The sequence below is a fragment of the Oryza brachyantha genome, chromosome 7, assembly GCF_000231095.2.
Source record: "Oryza brachyantha chromosome 7, ObraRS2, whole genome shotgun sequence".
NCBI lineage: Eukaryota > Viridiplantae > Streptophyta > Magnoliopsida > Poales > Poaceae > Oryza > Oryza brachyantha.
The window spans coordinates 3,643,821-3,661,903 of NC_023169.2; the positions used below are offsets into that span (position 1 = coordinate 3,643,821).

The 18,083-nt window shown below is 44.2% G+C and overlaps 1 protein-coding gene across 1 annotated transcript; it reads right to left on the reverse strand.

The window, feature by feature from the left end:
- Nucleotides 1-318: 318 nt before the first annotated feature.
- Nucleotides 319-15,581, reverse strand: LOC102711990 (aminopeptidase P2). Its single transcript, XM_006657484.3, has 13 exons — nt 15,228-15,581; nt 14,489-14,614; nt 14,281-14,400; nt 13,208-13,483; nt 12,599-12,771; nt 4,994-5,269; nt 3,575-3,726; nt 2,541-2,731; nt 2,087-2,195; nt 1,841-1,995; nt 1,640-1,732; nt 1,253-1,333; nt 319-871 (listed from the first exon to the last, which is right to left on the reverse strand). The coding sequence occupies exons 1-13, from the start codon at nt 15,552-15,554 to the stop codon at nt 809-811; spliced, it is 2,142 nt and encodes a 713-aa protein (XP_006657547.2). The 5' UTR covers nt 15,555-15,581; the 3' UTR covers nt 319-808.
- Between the last annotated feature and the right edge of the window lie 2,502 nt (nt 15,582-18,083).

An 18,083-nucleotide genomic window follows, 5' to 3' on the forward strand; every position in this document is an offset into this window, starting at 1 on the left:
GACTAAACTTGCTCTTAGGCGATGACCCCATCTAGACGCGGTGTACCTAAGATTGCAGGCTAGGCGAGCACTTGCAAAGGGAGCAGAAAACATCTATCGTTAGTTGTTTTTAGCAATTGAGATATCATTGGGGCACCCACATCGTGAGGCACGACGACTCTAGCTATTCGTGTTTTTGATTGATTTGGAATTGGAATCGTAGGAGACGATTTAGGATTTAAATTTTCAAACGAGATTTTGGCGTTCAGGACAAGGATTTAATTGAGATCTTTGGTACTTAGATCCTTAAGAGTCAGAAACACGAAGGACCACAAAAATAGTAGTAAAAAAAAAAAAGCCTGCGCATGCAAGAAACCCACTTGGCACAACGACCTTATTATTTAAAAATGACATGTAATCAGAGTAATAACATCAACGTCTAACGTAACGCACCTTTGAGGATACATATAGCTCACGAAACAATCGTGGTAGTGGATGGAGGGAGGTACAAATGAAGCTTCCTAGCGAATTTAACCAACAGCAGGGCAGATGTACGCACATAAATCCCTCTCTGAATATCGTGCCAAGCTCAGGGAACGGCAAATGAACAATCTCCAGTTGATGCAGCAGCCAGCAATTCTGACAGCCACCTGCCTGGCACCATCTTTACCGTCTTTCCCCGCTAAATATATATTGATTCCATCGATAACCGTCAAAATCGTCGTGAGATGTTGCAGTGAGCGATATTTATCGAATACCATTCAGTTGCTGCTGTGTTGTCATCATGTCAGGTATTGGACTGACATATTTCCCAGGAGATCAGTGGTATCTAAAGAGGTCTTGTGTTCTTCCGGAGCCAGTCGAGAGAATCGCCACTCAACAAAGGAGAAACCTGAAAATGATTATGGTTAAGCAACCGCAAGGATTAACTGCAGGAAGCTAATCATATGGTCTTGAGACAATGCATACAAGGGATAATTTTGGTCCGCTGAGAAATATGCATGGGGCAAATCCAATGACGATTGGCATCCCAGCGACAGCCACAGAATACATCGGAAAAAAAACTGTCAAAAATATATGTATATGCTGCAACCTGTATTTGTTGTTTATACATGCAACAACCTATCCTAAATTGCATGGCAAGTGGCAATTTAAAATGGAAAAATTTGAGCAGATCTTCCTCGTTTAAAATAGCCACACCTCACGCAGGTTTAGAAACAGATCTGTATCTCAATTATAAAAAATAAGTTTGCCTCTAGGACATATGGCTTACCTTTTCCCAGACTTCTTCATGATATTCGTTGATCCAATTGATCTCCGAAGGTGATAGCAAGGATAAGTCAATAAGCTTGCTCTGAAGTTATAAAAGAAAAGTAAAACAATCAATATGTCATGAATTACATGTAAGGTGGGAAGAAGAAACCAGCAGTTATAACTCAAAAATATGAACAATGACATAGCAGCCGAGAAGAGTACATACAGAACACCACACAAAGACTCAGTTACCAGTACTTGAAATAATTCTGTGGGAAGTTATTAATTTAACAGCCAAAACAAAATACCAAGACTTGATTCTTCATTAGTAAGAAAGTGCTATCTTGATTGATGTCATTATTGCAATATTTCTAAACAAAATAGCATCAAACTGAGCTGATGGTACCTGAATTGGAACAAAAGTTAATTTCTCAAAACCAAGGTATGAGACACCACCAAACGAATTTGGCAAATTAACCTCCTTTACCAGAAGAAGATTCTGCAAGATTCAAGAGCAAAATACTGAGATATGTCTATTCAAGTATTTTGCTCTATATTGTCCTGAAAATTTAGGAGACTGACATGAGGAAAGAACGGGTAAACCTACCTCTATACGAATGCCGAATGAGTTGTCTTCATAATAACCAGGTTCATTGCTTACTATCATGCCCTTCTGTAAAGCTGTCAAATTTCCATACCGATAGCTTATGCTCTGAGGGCCCTCATGAACATTTAATGCTGCTCCAACTCCATGACCTGTGCCTGGAACAGGAAAAAAAATTCATGGCATGACTTCCAGCCTTCAGATATAGTTTAGCCTTCAGAAAGATTTCTGTGTGCTATAAAAAGATACCATGTCTGTAGTCCAACCCAATCTTCCACAGAGATGAGCGTGCAAGAACATCTAGTACAAAGCCAGGAGTTCTCTCTGGAAATACTGCCTGATCAAGAGCTATATGCCCCTGTACAAATAGAACTCCATGACTTGAAGAAACACATATCATAGCACAATGAAGAAACATATACTACCTCCGTCTCGTTCCAAAGTGTAATCATTTCTAGGTAGTTCGGCAGGGATTAAGGTTGCGAAGAAATGACTCTAGTTCTCCTCAATAAATGAGGAACGGATGGAGGTGGGAGGGTAGATGCGGATAAAATGAGAAAAAAATTGAACGGCAAGTGATTGATGGGGCAATTAGTACTGTAAATAGTGCCAGGAATACTTATATTTGGGTCCCAGAAATGGTTACATTTTTGAAGGGAGGAATACTAGATAATTGTTATAGGTCTAAACAAAATTACAGTACCTGCAAAACTTTAGTGAAGCATTCCTTCTGCCTTGGGGAAGGTTCACCAAAGTGAACAGTCCTTGTTATGTCAGTAGTTCCATCAATATATTGAGCACCACTATCTAACAGAAAGAGATTGTCGCTTCCAACAGAGCTGCAGCTCTCTGGAGTTGGTCTGTAGTGTATTATAGCGCCATTTGCACCATAACCTGAGTGGAAATTTTGACTATATATTAGAAGTCAAGAACTGCAAGAGTCACACACCTATTGTAGAATGGCAGTATCTCAACGTGACAAGACACATCAAATGTTCCCATGGCACGCAGCATGAAAATTGAGATAAGTCTAAACCATACATAGCACCACATATATCAACACTCCTTTTAAGTTTTAAAAGAGGACAATGGTAGTGGTGGCAGTGAATCTGCCACCCCAACTCTGCAACACAGATTTACCAAATATTCGGGGTTCTTCAATATTATAAAATAGTCCTCCCAGATATTGTTTCATCTCTAGAATATAATTTTCTGACTTACCACGGAAAGGTTTATGGTGACAAAAAAATAGTCACATATAAGTAGTATAGATGCTAGATTACAATTAGAGTAATGCAAAAAAAAAATTCATGTGCTTCCTGCAACAAAATTAACAAAAACATGAAAGGTGTGTTCAATGAAAAAAAATCATGCAACTTATTTGAATCAAACAATATTAGCACATGTAACTGTAAGATCCATTTTTATCTGTAGCAACACATGGACTGCTTGAGGTCACCACTATGCACAATTACTCTTTAGTATATACAACGAAAAAATATAGTAGGCTCAAGTTTGGTGAAACAGATACATTCTCCCTACCCAGTTGCCCTGTTATAAACAGATTTCAGACAAGCACAATAATAAATACCTAAAGACCCATTACGAAGTAGAAACGAGAAATCCAGATACTATAGATACCAATTACAAACAAATACTGACATTTGAAACTCAAGATATTAGCCATCTAAAATGGTTGTGAAGGACTATATATTGCAGGGAGAAGTTGAAATATACCACTGATAGTGTCAAAGCTTGTATCTATAAAGCCGTCTTGCTTTTGACGAAATTCAAGAAGCTTTTCAGAAACTTGCACTTCTGTATGTAGTACACTTTCACGAACTTCCCCCTCTAGCCAGCACCAGAATTCTGCTAAAGCAGCAGCATCTCTGCAAATGCATTATGCGCCAGTATGGACAACGTATGGTCAACTGGATTCACATTAATAGAACAATGGAAAAAAGAAGATGGTTCTTTTACATAATGAAAGAAAACACCCAGTCACTGCACCAGTAAGTGCACAAAGCCAAATAACACAAGATGATGAATGCTGAAAGTCAAAAACCCATTCCTAATGTAAAAAAAATAGTAATAGTGATAGTGGGTTCATAACCTCCTTATGTGGAGAATGACCTTATCCAAGTATATGTTCATAGATGCAGCTTTGTATTTGATTCTGCACTATGTCTTGCTTATCACATGACATTTTTGCATATCATCTCCACATTGGGGGCATCTATTTATGTATGATGAATAGGTAAGCAGGCACAGTGTTAAATAGTTAACAGTTACTCATGATTATATGCTGATTTAGTGCAGATTTTTGTTTATTTTTGAACCTTTTTTATTTCTTAATTTTAAAACTAAACCCACCCAAAACTTATTTCCACATATGAATCTTTTGACCACACCACCCCACCTGGTGTGGTCAAACAACACTGTCACAATAGAGAATGGCGTGGCGGTGTTATTTGGTCACGCTAGCGATACTAGCTTGGCAGAAGATACTGCCACGCCAGCGAGACTAGCCTGCTAGAAGAATACTGCCACGCCAACTACTCATGGTATGAACGTCTTGTTTGGCCACACTAGACGGATTGGTTTGGCCAAAATGTTTAGATCTTAAAATAAGTTTTGGGAGGGTTTAGTTTTAAAATTTTAAAATAAAAAGGTTCAAAAATAATAAAAATCCACTTAGTACCAATATGAGTTTCCCTTGCAATTTTTTGTGTCCTACTTATATATACCAGGAAACTGATATTACTAGAACTTACAGTATCACTTATTCCACATTGTGTACACTAGGCATGGGAAAAGGGGTTCAAGGGGAAGGATGATTAGACATGCGAGTGAAGGTCATAATATCATCACACATTTATCCATGTACAAAGAAGTAGTGTGTACTGGGCAAGTATAAAGAATAAGAACAATTGAAGTGAATAATCTATGCAGGGAAAATTCAAATTTATAGTGTTCCTACAATGCTACTCCTATGCAATTTGGTTCACTACAATCAGATAATATCCAACTGTAACTTTACTATAGAGATCCCTCAGGTATGGTTCCTCTTTCAATTGCAGGGAATCCAGGTTGTTTTCAGGCAATTTCTGACAGGGGAAAGAACAAGAATTCATCAATATATTTTTTAGACAATACCTTATGTGTGAACTCTTCATACCCTCGATCTCAGCCTCATTCTTAACTGCCTTGGCTAGGGTGACTGGTGAAACTTTGTACAGAGCCTGTAAATTTCCATTTTGAACGCCAGAGCTTCCAGAACCTGGCTCACCTGAAGGTGATTCTTTTCCACTTTGTCTCCCTGCTTTTCCTCTCTTATTCACATGTCTGTCACAGCTTGCTCTAAATACATTGACTATGGCAGCATTAATACTTGAAGAATCCAACCAAAGCTTTTTGCCACTCTGTGCCAATCTAGAAAAGGAAAACCATTTCCAGACTCAGATAATCACAGCGGAATATAAGAGGTGATCACTGAAAATTTAATTAGTCACTTATAATTCTTATAATTGCATTCTACTCCCTCCGTTCCAAAATATAAGCATTTATAGGTTGTTTAGTAAAGGATTAAGGTTGAGAAGAAAAGACTATGATGCCCATCAATAAATAAGGAATGAATGAGCCAATGAGGGTGGGAGGTTAGGTGTAGATAAAATGGGAAGAATTTTGAATGGAAAGTGATTGATGGGGGTTAGTAGTACTATAATAGTGTCATAAATGCTTATATTATGGTACAAGATTCAAATTCTAGAAATGCTTATATTTTGGAATGGAGAGAGTAAGCTAAAACTCGTACAATGCAATGGTAAAACTTAATGGAAAATCATTCAAGCATAACTGCAATAACGTGATACAATCATTATGTGTTTTCTTCACAATCCTAATACGATTCATTGTTTTCAGTTTACTAGACCAATCTATATCTGACATGAAGGAGAGGATGAAGGAATAAGTCTTAGGCTGTTTGGTCTTGGTCTTGTTGTGTCCTACCCTTGTTTTTTCAGCTTTTAGTTGTTAGGACAGCATCTAGGACAGGTTGTTGGGATACTCTAGGACAGGTGGTTAGGATGCTCTAGGACATGTTGTTGAGCTGCTCTAGGACAGCATCTTTTAGACTAGTAGGCAGCTATAAATATGTATCCAACCCTCCCCCGGGAAGGGGTATGACATTTGGTGATAAGTAAACAGAAAATTGCCCCAAGTTTGAGTGTCATCCTCTCACCAATGAGAGTAACAATAGAGATACTAACATCTGGTATCAGAGCCACACTTTCCTGTAGGTTGAACATCTCTTGCTCCTCCCCTTCCCAAGCTCGAGTGAGCACTCAGCCACCACCAACAGCAGCACCACCGGCTGCTCCTCCTTCCCCTTTCCCCTTCCCTTCTCCACGTAGCAGCCCCCCGGAGGCGCGCCATGTCCGACGGACAGTCTCAGCGTTCGGGCGCCTCGAGCACACGACGTCAGCAGGACGCCGAGCTCGCTGCAGCGCAAGAGCGCAGGCGAGCAGCGGCACAGACCGCAGCAGCAGCAGCAAGGGGAGCAAGGCTGGCAGCAGCGGAGTTGGCGGCGATCAGGGCGGAGGCGGAAGATGCGGCACGTGCGGCGGAGGCTGAGGTTGAGACCTTGCGCAGCAGCATCAACGGCTCCATCGTCGGCGATATCACCGCTGACAGGGACCTTGAGGAGCTGGCGAGAGGAAGGGTGCGGGAGCGGACAGTACGGTGGGCAGCAGCCCACCCCCATGGCGGCGGCGGTCCAGGGGACCACGCATCCGCCGACGACGCCCCAAGCGAGGTGCGTGCAGCAACGGTAGCCCAGACGGGCGCAGGTGTGCCGGCGGCAACCCAGAGAACACACGCCGCGGCGGCTACCCTCCCGATGACGGCGGCCGGATCTACGGAGAGCGCGGCCCTCATAGGCAGCGCGACTCTCCCTCCCCTAATCGGCACCATGGCTACCATGGCATCCAAGCGGTGGTCAGGGACTTTGGTCCCGGTGGTGGGTGGCCTACTCTCACCAAGACCAACTACATCGAGTGGGCCGCGGTGATGAGGGTGAGGCTCCAGGTGCGGCACATGTGGGAGGCAGTTCGGTATGGCGACGTCGACTACGATGAAGACCGACGGGCGCTGGATGCCCTCATCGCTGCAGTTCCATCCGAGATGCAGTTTTTGCTTTCGCAAAAGCGGACTGCCAAGGAGGCCTGGGACGCCATCGCTGCGGCACGCATCGGCAGCGATCGCGCCCGCAAGAGCACGCTGCAAGCACTCCGCAAGGAGTGGGAGAACCTGGCCTTCAAGCCAAGTGAGGACATCGATGATTTTGCCCTCCGTCTCAACACTCTGTTGCAGAAGATGGTGTAGTACGGCGACGACACCTACAACGAGGAGAGAGCTGTCGAGAAGCTCTTCCGCTGCATCCCAGAGAAGTACAAGCAGATTGCCCGCTCCATCGAGTCTCTGCTGGACCTCTCCACGATGACGATCGAGGAGGCGATTGGTCGCCTCAAGGTCGTCGACGGCGATGAGCCACAGCCCCTCTCCGGGCCCATCACCATTGGCGAAAAGCTCCATCTCACTCGGGAGCAGTGGGAGGCCTGCCAGGGTGATGGGAAAAAGGGGGAGTCCTCCTCGGTAGGCGGCCGCAAGCGCGGCAATCTGCACAAGGGGCGCGGAGGCGTCCAGGTCAGGTTGTGAGGACGCATCCGGGGTGGAGCCCGCGGAGGCGTCCAGGACGGCACCACCGGTAACCGCAGACCGACGCGAGACGACGCCTGCCGCAACTGTGGCAAGTCTCTGGGCCAAGGACTGCCGACAACCACGACAAGGCCAAGCCAACGCCGCACAAGTGGAGGAAGAACCAGCCCTGCTCCTGGCACACGCAAGCATCGAGCTATCTCCAGCGGCACCGGCCGCATCGGCTTTCCTCCACCTAGAAGAGCCGAAGGCACGAGTCCTTCTTGGCGACGACTCCAACAACGACAAGACTGATGGATGGGTCCTCGACACCGGGGCCACCCATCACATGACCGGTCGACGGGAGTTCTTCACCGAGCTTGATCCCAGCGTCTGAGGCTTCGTCAAGTTTGGGGATGCCTCTGGCGTGGATATCAAGGGCACCGGCTCCGTCATCTTCACCACCAAGTCCGGCGAGCACAGGCTGCTCACCGGAGTCTACTACATCCCCGCGCTAAGGAACTCCATCATCAGTATTGGACAGCTGGAAGAAGAGAAAGGCTCATGCGTGGTGATCAAGAACGGAGTCATGAGGATTTGGGATCGGCGCAAGATCGGGGAGCTCCGTGGTTGCCTCCTTGTCAAGGTAACCAGAGGCAACAACCAACTCTACATCCTCAACGTGCAGGTAGCACAACCCGTGTGCCTCGTCGCCCGCCGGGACGACGAGGCGTGGCAGTGGCACGAGCGCTTCGGCCATCTCCACTTCGAGGCCCTGAAGCGGCTTAGTACCAAGGAGATGGTGCGAGGCATGCCATGCCTTGACCACGTGGAGCAGTTCTGCGACGTCTGTGTGTTGACGAAGCAGAGGCGGCTCCCCTTTCCCCATCAGACGAGCTTCCGAGCCAAGGAGCGGCTCGAGCTCGTGCACGGGGATTTGTGTGGCCCGGTGACTCCGGCCACACCAGGAGGACGACGCTTCTTCTTGCTACTCGTCGACGACCTCTCCCGCTACATGTGGGTGACGGTCCTCGGTAGCAAGGGAGAGGCTGCAGACGCCGTTAGGCACACGCAGGCTGCTGCGGAGGCGGAGTGCGGCCGCAAGTTGCGCATCCTGCGCACCGACAACGGCGGCAAATTCACGGCGGCTGAATTCGCGTCGTACTGTGCCGATGAAGATATTCACCGCCACTACTCCGCGTCGTACAGCCCGCAGCAGAACGGCGTCGTTGAGCGGCGCAACCAGACGGTTGTGGGGATGGCTCGAGCCCTCCTCAAGCAGAGAGGAATGCTGGCTCTCTTCTGGGGGGAGGCGGTGGTGACGGCCGTCTACATCCTCAACCGCTCACCTACCAAGGCTCTCGATGGCAGGACGCCGTACGAGGCTTGGCATGGGCGCAAGCCATCGGTCTCCCACCTGCGAGTCTTTGGCTGCCTCGCGTTCGCCAAGGAGCTTGGCCACATCGGCAAGCTCGACGACAGGAGCATCCCAGGGGTGTTCATCGGCTACACGGAAGGCTCGAAGGCCTATCGCATCCTCGACCCGGAGACACAGCGTGTGCGCACGGCGCGCGACGTGGTGTTTGACGAAGGGCGAGGATGGACATGGGACAAGACGGTGGACAGCGGCTCTACTCCGACGTACGACGACTTCACTGTCAAGTACATCCACTTCAGGGAAGCTGGGGGAGTGGGCAGCTCCCCTTCACCGAGCGTGCCTACCCCAGTCTTCGAGTCTCCACCAACTCCGGCACCCGCCACTTCGGCAGCGCCACGCTCTCGAGCTATGACTTTGGCTGCGCCGAGCTCTGCGCCGACACCACCACAGTCGGCGACCCCACGCACTCCGACACCAACAGCCACCCCTCAGGGCACGTCCACACCAGCACCAGTTCACGTCGAGCGCTGCCCGGTGCAGTTCGCTACTCCGCTCTCACATGATGAGGAGCGCATCGACGTCTACCATGATGGAGAGCCCCTGCGGTACCGTACGATGGAGGACCTCCTCGGCGACCAGCCAGTGCCGGGACTGGTGCCTCATGACCTGGAGGAACAGTTGCACCTTGCGTGCGACGACGGCGAGCCTCGGTCCTTCGCAGAGGCCGAGAGACACGCGACATGGCGCGCCGCGATGAAGGCGGAATTGGACGCGGTTAAGGAGAACCGCACCTGGGAGCTTGCTAACCTCCCTCATGGTCATCGTGCGATCTCTCTTAAGTGGGTGTTCAAGCTGAAGAGGGATGAAGCCGGAGTCATCGTCAAGCACAAGGCTCGCTTGGTGGCACGTGGTTTCGTGCAGCAGGAGGGGATCGACTTCGACGATGCCTTCGCCCCAGTGGCACGGATGGAATCCGTGCGACTCCTTCTTGCGCTGGCAGCTCAGGAAGGCTGGCGCATCCATCACATGGACGTCAAGTCGGCGTTCCTCAACGGCGACTTGAAGGAGGAGGTTTACGTGCACCAGCCGCCGGGTTTTGCGATCCCCGGCAAGGAGGGCAAGGTGCTACGTCTGCACAAGGCTTTGTACGGCCTGCGGCAGGCACCGAGGGCGTGGAATGCCAAGTTGGATTCCACGCTCAAGAGGATGGGCTTCGAGCCAAGCCCGCATGAAGCTGCTATCTACCGGCGGGGAAATGGAGGAAATACCCTGCTGGTGGGTGTTTATGTTGATGACTTGGTGATCACCGGCACCAAGGATACGGAGGTGGCAGCGTTCAAGGAAGACATGAAGGCCACTTTCCAGATGAGTGACTTGGGGCCCCTCTCCTTCTATCTGGGGATCGAGGTGCACCAAGATGACTCCGGGATCACACTTCGCCAGACTGCCTACGCCAAGCGCGTAGTTGAGCTAGCTGGGCTCAACGATTGCAACCCAGCCCTCACCCCGATGGAGGAGAGGCTGAAGCTGAGCCGGGACAGCACGGCAGAGGAGGTGGACGCTACACAGTACCGGCGTCTTGTGGGGAGTCTTCGCTATCTCACCCACACACGGCCGGACTTGGCATTCTCCGTCGGCTACGTTAGTCGGTTCATGCAGCGACCGACGACGGAGCACCAGCAGGCTGTGAAGAGGATCATCCGCTACGTTGCGAGGACTCTCGACCACGGCCTCTACTACCCGAGGTGCCCTGGAAAGGCACAGTTCATTGGGTACACCGACAGCGACCACGCCGGCGATATCGACACTAGCAAGAGCACGAGCGGGATTCTCTTCTTCCTCAGCAAGTGCCTCGTTAGCTGGCAGTCGATCAAGCAGCAGGTGGTGGCCCTATCCAGCTGCGAGGCCGAGTACATAGCGGCCTCCACTGCTTCGACCCAGGCACTCTGGCTTGCTCGACTGCTCGGTGATCTCCTCGGCCGAGACACTGGAGCGGTGGAGCTTAGGGTGGATAGCAAGTCCGCTCTGGCCCTGGCAAGGAATCCTGTTTTTCATGAACGGAGCAAGCACATCCGGGTGAGGTACCACTTCATTCGAGGCTGCTTGGAGGAAGGGAGCATCAAGGCAAGCTACATCAACACCAAGGACCAGCTTGCGGATCTGCTTACCAAGCCCCTTGGTAGGATTAAGTTCCTTGAGCTTTGCTCCCGGATCGGAATGGCTCAACTTTCCCACAAGACGACGCACAAGACTTAGGGGGAGAATGAAGGAATAAGTCTTAGGCTGTTTGGTCTTGGTCTTGTTGTGTCCTACCCTTGTTTTTTCAGCTTTTAGTTGCTAGGACAGCATCTAGGACAGGTTGTTGGGATGCTCTAGGACAGGTGGTTAGGATGCTCTAGGACAGGTTGTTGAGATGCTCTAGGACAGCATCTTTTAGACTAGTAGGCAGCTATAAATATGTATCCAACCCTCCCCCGGGAAGGGGTATGACATTTGGTGATAAGTAAACAGAAAATTGCCCCAAGTTTGAGTGTCATCCTCTCACCAATGAGAGTAACAATAGAGATACTAACAGAGGAATCCAACACCTTACAGGGCGGGGGGAATTTATATATGTTGCTGAACACGAAAAATGACAACAGAACAAGGTTTCAACTAGGTATCAACTTATAGAATTTTATGATCAGAAGTGTATATCTGTTTGGCTAAAACGAATATTAAGCATTATTAACTGCCAAATTTATTAAAGGAGGTTCTATCTTGTTCCAAATATAAAGGGAAATGACGCCATCAAGATCATAAAAAGGAAGAAGACAACCATGTGTTTCAGTGAACAACTGAAGGAAGAACCTGTTTTGAACATGATGCCAAAGAGCAAACAGTTACAATAAAACGTACAGGTTATAGTTGACCAAGAGAAAGAGTCAAGGTGGCCAAGCCGTAAACCCTTCAGTACATGCAGTATTTAACACTGAAGGTTGCCTCCAACGAGTATCAAAGATGTATCAGGATGGTAGGATGCAATAGGAAAACAATGAAGCTAATAAGTGTATAGAGTTGGATTCTCACATGCCCTTAGAAAAGATAAATTAGAAGAATAAGAAACAAAGATAGATATTTTGACAATATATAGGAAAAAGGCCCAGCTCAATTTTGAATACAGGTTTTGCAGTTAGGAACAAAATCCTTAATGTCTCATTAATCTCAAAAGACTGCACACTGCAGTACAATTTTGATCAACTTTTATATGGACAAATCACCAATTTAATGGGAATATCAAATTTATGTTGTTTTCCTAAGATCAGACAGAAGTAATTAACTACATACTCCCTCCATAGAAAAATATAGGGTATATTTATTTGGAAAAAGTCTTTAAGATAACACTTTGACCATTGATTGTGCATAAAATATATTCATAATATATATTGAACCAGTGTTGTATGAAAGCTCGTTGAAAGATGAATCTATTGGTATAACTTCTATGCCCTAAATATATACTTATAATTTGACTAATTGTTGGTCAAAATTTACAAATTTGACTTTTTCATAATATTATATGCCCTATAATTTTCTGCGGAGGGAGTATCAACCTATACAAATATAGTAAATGACAGAATGCAGATAATAAACACTGCACATTGAAATCCAGACAGAAGTTTAGTATAGAATTGCTTTGTCTGAAGAACTACCTTTCAACATCAGACAAAATCGCTTCATACGGTTTTAGTTTTACACCAGCCTTTTCAAGGTGCTCTAAAACATCTTCAGATACTTTGTTGTTATCCACAAATAAGGTAGCGGTTTTATCCTCCACAATAAGGTAGCTATAAAATACAGGTGAGTTTGGAACATCACTTCCTCTCTGCATTAGAAATGTGACAACCCAGCTAGCTTAACCATATAAACCGAAGTGCAAGAATGCTTAACAGAGGTGGAAAAGTGCAACGTTTGAATAAGAATCATCAAGTGTGTAAAGTGCTAAGACATCCTAACACTTTTCAATTATAGATTAATAAACTCTATAATATGCACAATTCAAAATACTGCTGAATTCTATCTGATAAGCAGAAAAACAAGTTACAGGTTACAACCATCACAGCACAAAACAAAAAAATAGCCTTCATATTATGACAAGGAATACTTAATAGTAAGTGGAACAGTTTGTTGAAAATAAACTCGGTCAATATTAATGATGAGATGCTAATAGTTGAAAAGCCATAAAAAGAAATTAAGTATTACAGCATATCACACTATATATCATCTAAGTAATTATTTAATTATCAGCGCCAAAATATTACCATGTTCAACAACCATGCAACTTCGTCAAGCAATGAAATAACCACAGCATCACACCCATCATCAGCAAGCTGTGATCTAACAGAGGACAATTTTGATGGCACATCGATACCAGCATATTTGATTCCATGCACCCTAGTTTTTTGTTTCGGGGGCTCTGGCCTTGCTTCTCCCCATATCTCGTCAACTAGATTCAATTCCCTAATCAAAACTAACTCATGGTTCTTTTCAAAAATAGCATCTTTTAATTCTTCAGCTGCATCGAATGAGAAAAGAAACTGCATCCTTCAAACAAAATAAAAGAAATTAGTGTAGAATAAAATAAAACAAAACAATAAAACAGAAACAACACTTTACATTTCAAAATTCATCTTTTATATGTCGCTGGGTAAGAAGACCATGAGAAATAAAGTTCTAGGTAAGTATGAAACATTTACAGAGTAAAAGCCACATAGTTCCAACTGACTGTAAATTTTACTAAAGGTATTCATAAAACAGCTTCTTGTCAATTGTCAAGGATACATAAAATTTACAAAAAAAAATGTCAGATCATAAATTTTAAGATGAATGTTTGCTATGAACCAGATTCAGCATATGATTTCATTAATTTAAGCATCAATATATGCTTCATGTCAAACATTCCTGAATCAGTTTATGATTTCATGGCCAAGAATTTGTAGTCTAAAACCTACATGAAAGGTAGCTTCACTAAAATAAAAAATATGTTTATCAGATGACAACATCATGACAGGAAGCATATCTATATCTATACTCCTTTAAAAGAAGTCAGTGGTGGTAATAGTGAAATTGTCACTCCATCTACTCCCATAGTAAAATTTTCAATTTACCCACTTCTTAACATATAAAATCAAATTAAGGTGAATATTCCATATAGAAAAAAAAATAAGGGTAACACATTTCATAATTATTTTAGGCAATCTTATAGTGCATTTTGTTTTATCTATAGCAAAGCATAGGCATTTAGCTAGTATTAGCAAAAGTGTCCATTTGTAGTTTAAATCAAAGATATTTTTTTATAATCATCATGCAGAAAGAACAAAAAACAAAATCTCACCGGGTCAATGCCAACTCGGCAACCAGATGGTAAGACCTCTTTCAACCACTCGCTGGTGGTAGGAACACCATGATTTCCACTGCGCATGAGTGTCCAGTCATGGCTCAGTTCTTTCTCAGCCTACTCGACAGAACAATGGAACATGAACAGGTAGCCACATAAAACCATGGTTGGTAAGAAACTAATTTGCAGTGTGGGAATTGAATACCTGGAGAAAGTACCGCCCATCGGTCCAAAGGGCAGCTTTATCTTTTGTGACCACAGCCGTACCAGCACTACCAGTGAACCCAGTAAGGTAAGCACGTCTCATGAAGCATTCTGCTATGAACTCACTCTGAAATAGGATGTTAACAAAAGCAGGTAAGTGGAAGGGGGCATGTAGTTCCATTATTTCAAGAACGCATTAGGGTCCTTGTACTTTAGTATTGTAGCGAATCATTAGCTTCACCAATTCACAACCAAACAGCGTAGACACTATAAACCATGTGAATTTGTGATCTCATGCATGCCATGCTAGTTACAATTTTCCGCAACACCAGGTTGACAGTTTTAGATGCTTCCTTGTTTCAGATGAAGCAGAAATGACTACTTCCCACACATATAAAATGACTGCTTGGCGCACCAATAGCTAGCTAATCTGGTTTACTGAAAGGAAATGACATCAGAATCAAGCCGTAGAACATACCTAATTTCCAGATAGTAGTACAACAAACAAACATACACTGATACACATCAGTTGCTGTTTATACTAGTATCTACACACGATCGAAATGGTCTAAATGTTACTGCATCATCGAGCCACCATTTCTCACCACATCTACACTAGTTTGGTGTTGCCATTAGTGTACCATTCGTTTCTTAATTCGGAAGGCAGATAAGAGAACAATATTTTTTCTGAAGTATTCAGTCGGGGGGCAAGGCAATGGGTACGGTAGCGGCAACCAGACCTGGTGGGCGTCCTGCGAGGGGACGATGTAGGCGTCGATGGCGATGTCGGGCCGCGCGAAGAGGCCGCGGAGCGAGCGGAGCCTCTCGTCCCCGCCGGAACCAGCCGCCGCGGAGGAGGAGGAGGAGGAGGCGCCCCGGCGCTTGCGGAGCTCCGAGGAGGGGAGGGCGACGGCGCGAGGGCCGTCGTCCCCGCCCGCCGCGGCGGCGAGGGAGAGGCGGCGGCGGAGGCGGAGGCGCGGGAGCTGGAGCGGGAGGGCGCGGCGGAGAGGAGGGCCGAGGAAGGCGGCGGTGAGGGACGGGGAGAGGCGCGCTGCTTCGATCGCCATGAGCGCAGCAGAAGAGGGGCTCGCGAGCGAGGGAGATAAGGCGACAGGAGGAAGAAGAGAACTCCGTCGGCGCAGAAGAGGGCCCGCCATTCGTTGGGTGCTGGGCCTGGGCCGGGGTTGGGCCCGAAGAACTAGGTGGTCCTCGTTTGGCCTTTTGTAAGGTAAAAATACGAAACGAGTTAATGAAAAATAATCTGCGAATAAAAAATTATATATTTGTTTTTAGTGATTTATAAAAATAAAGAATAAAAAATGGATTATGAAAAAATTTCAAAATCATAATATGCCACTAAACAACTATAGGAAACAAGTATAAAATGAATCACTTAGATATTCTTGGTAAAATCACCATGAGATCCATTCAAGAACTTCACTGTGACTTTATATCAACACGATCCACAGGAGAAATCAGCTATATTTTTTTCATTTAAGTCACTTAGATATTTTTTTTGTAAAATAGCCGTAAGAAAATTGACACTCTATGGCTACCCCAAATCTAACCCAAAAAATAGACATCCAGGAGCTTCATTCTTTAACCTAGAAGGGCTATTCTTTGGCTACCCTAGACAGCTAAGAGGACAATACCACAAAACAAATATAGTCCTTAATTGGGCAAGCCAAAAATAAACATATGTAATGATGATAACATTTTGGATTATTTTCACATAGAAAATTGTTAGTTTATTTTCCTCGAGAGTTTAAAGAAACGATGTACAAATGCAGAAGAGTATGGGCTATTGTACTGGAGTGTACGGTAGCAAGGTGAGGTGGCATCAGTGAATCAACATCGATCTAATGTCGGGGCAATGGAAACATACAGTATAAACCGCTGATATCTATGACCTATGGTGTTGTTTCACATACACACTGATAGCAAAATTTGGCATATTAATTATTGATCCACAAATCTACACATATATCACGGGACCAAAACAATACAATTTCATAGTCAAAATTTCAAAATCAATCGATCATGGAAAACAACACATGAGATGCCACTAAACAACTAAGCATCTTTTCCAAAACAAATACTTCATCCGTTTCCTAATGTAAGATGTTTGACTTTTTTGCTTACAATATTTGATCATTCGTCTTATTTAAAAAATTATGGAAATATCATTTATTTTTCTTATGACTTACTTTATTATCAAAAGAACTTTAAACACGGCTTGTCATTTTTTATATTTGTATTAAAATTTTGAATAAGACGAATGGTCAAACATTGCAACAAAAAAAGTTAAATATCTTATATTAGGAAACGGAGGTAGTAAGTTTTAGCGTACTATCTTCTAAGACAAAAATGACACAGGAACATTCACATCCATGCAAAGTAATTAAGCAGATATATTGTGGAAACGTAATAAGTCAACAATAAAGGACATTTTGACAAGTAAATAACCATAATAAGTGACATGAACAAATAAGTTTTATAAATTTAAACTAACATTAGTAACAAGTAATAGTTTCATCATTTATTACGTGGTGAGGACAAGGTGCAACTAAAACCCTTCTCGCATGCTTGGTGACACAACAAGATAAAGCTAGATAGAGAGAAATAAGGGGCGAGATTGAATAATCTCAGCAAGTGAATTCTTTAAAAACTATTGGAATACAATAAATTTCTCATTAAGGTTAATACAAGTAGATCAACAGTTTGATAGTTCACTATCAAATACTATAAAGAATACTTCATCACAAGTCACAACTGATTTCTTATGAATACAAATGAATGCACATGTCCTACCATGTTATTCCTCACTGTACCCCTTCTCGGGAACATACATTGTTATATAGCTATGGCCATGACACTGCGTGACATAACTTTCAATGCATGATATGCAATACATGCTTAAACATTCTTATTCTCTTACCCATTCTAATGATTAAATACCTCAACAAAAGTATAAAAGATCAATAAGCATAAAATAAACACCGGGTATAGGAAATACATTTATAGTAACATTTTGCAATTATAAATTATGTGGAGGAAACAATAACAAGTCAAAGAGGTAGCAACCTCACTACATCCACTTGCCTTCACCGATGAAGATTGTGTGGGCTCTCTAGCTGCGACCCAAAGTAAAACCACCTGTACAAAAGAGATTTTAACCACAAATACAAGAGAATAACATATATAAATACATGTTTCCTACGCCGCAAACCCACCCAAAACTACACTACAAAATAAACCGAGAATCTGCCAAAAAGAGCAGCATGGCTTAACAATTTTTCATATTTAACTCCACATCATGTAGCATAGTTAATAGTAGTATTTATGAAAAGTACAGAATGAGATCTATTACTTTCATTTAGTCAACGCAATGTAATTATATCATTTAAATAACCGAAAGATAGACACAAAACAAAAGACGTTGACCACAAACCACAACATAAAAGCTATCAATTTTTTTACAGTAGATAAATAATAACAAGATCTACATTTTTATAATTGTGATGTACTCTAATTCAAACGTTAAGAACCTCTAATAGCCCTCTGAACTTTGACAACAAAAAAGGCATAAGCAAACA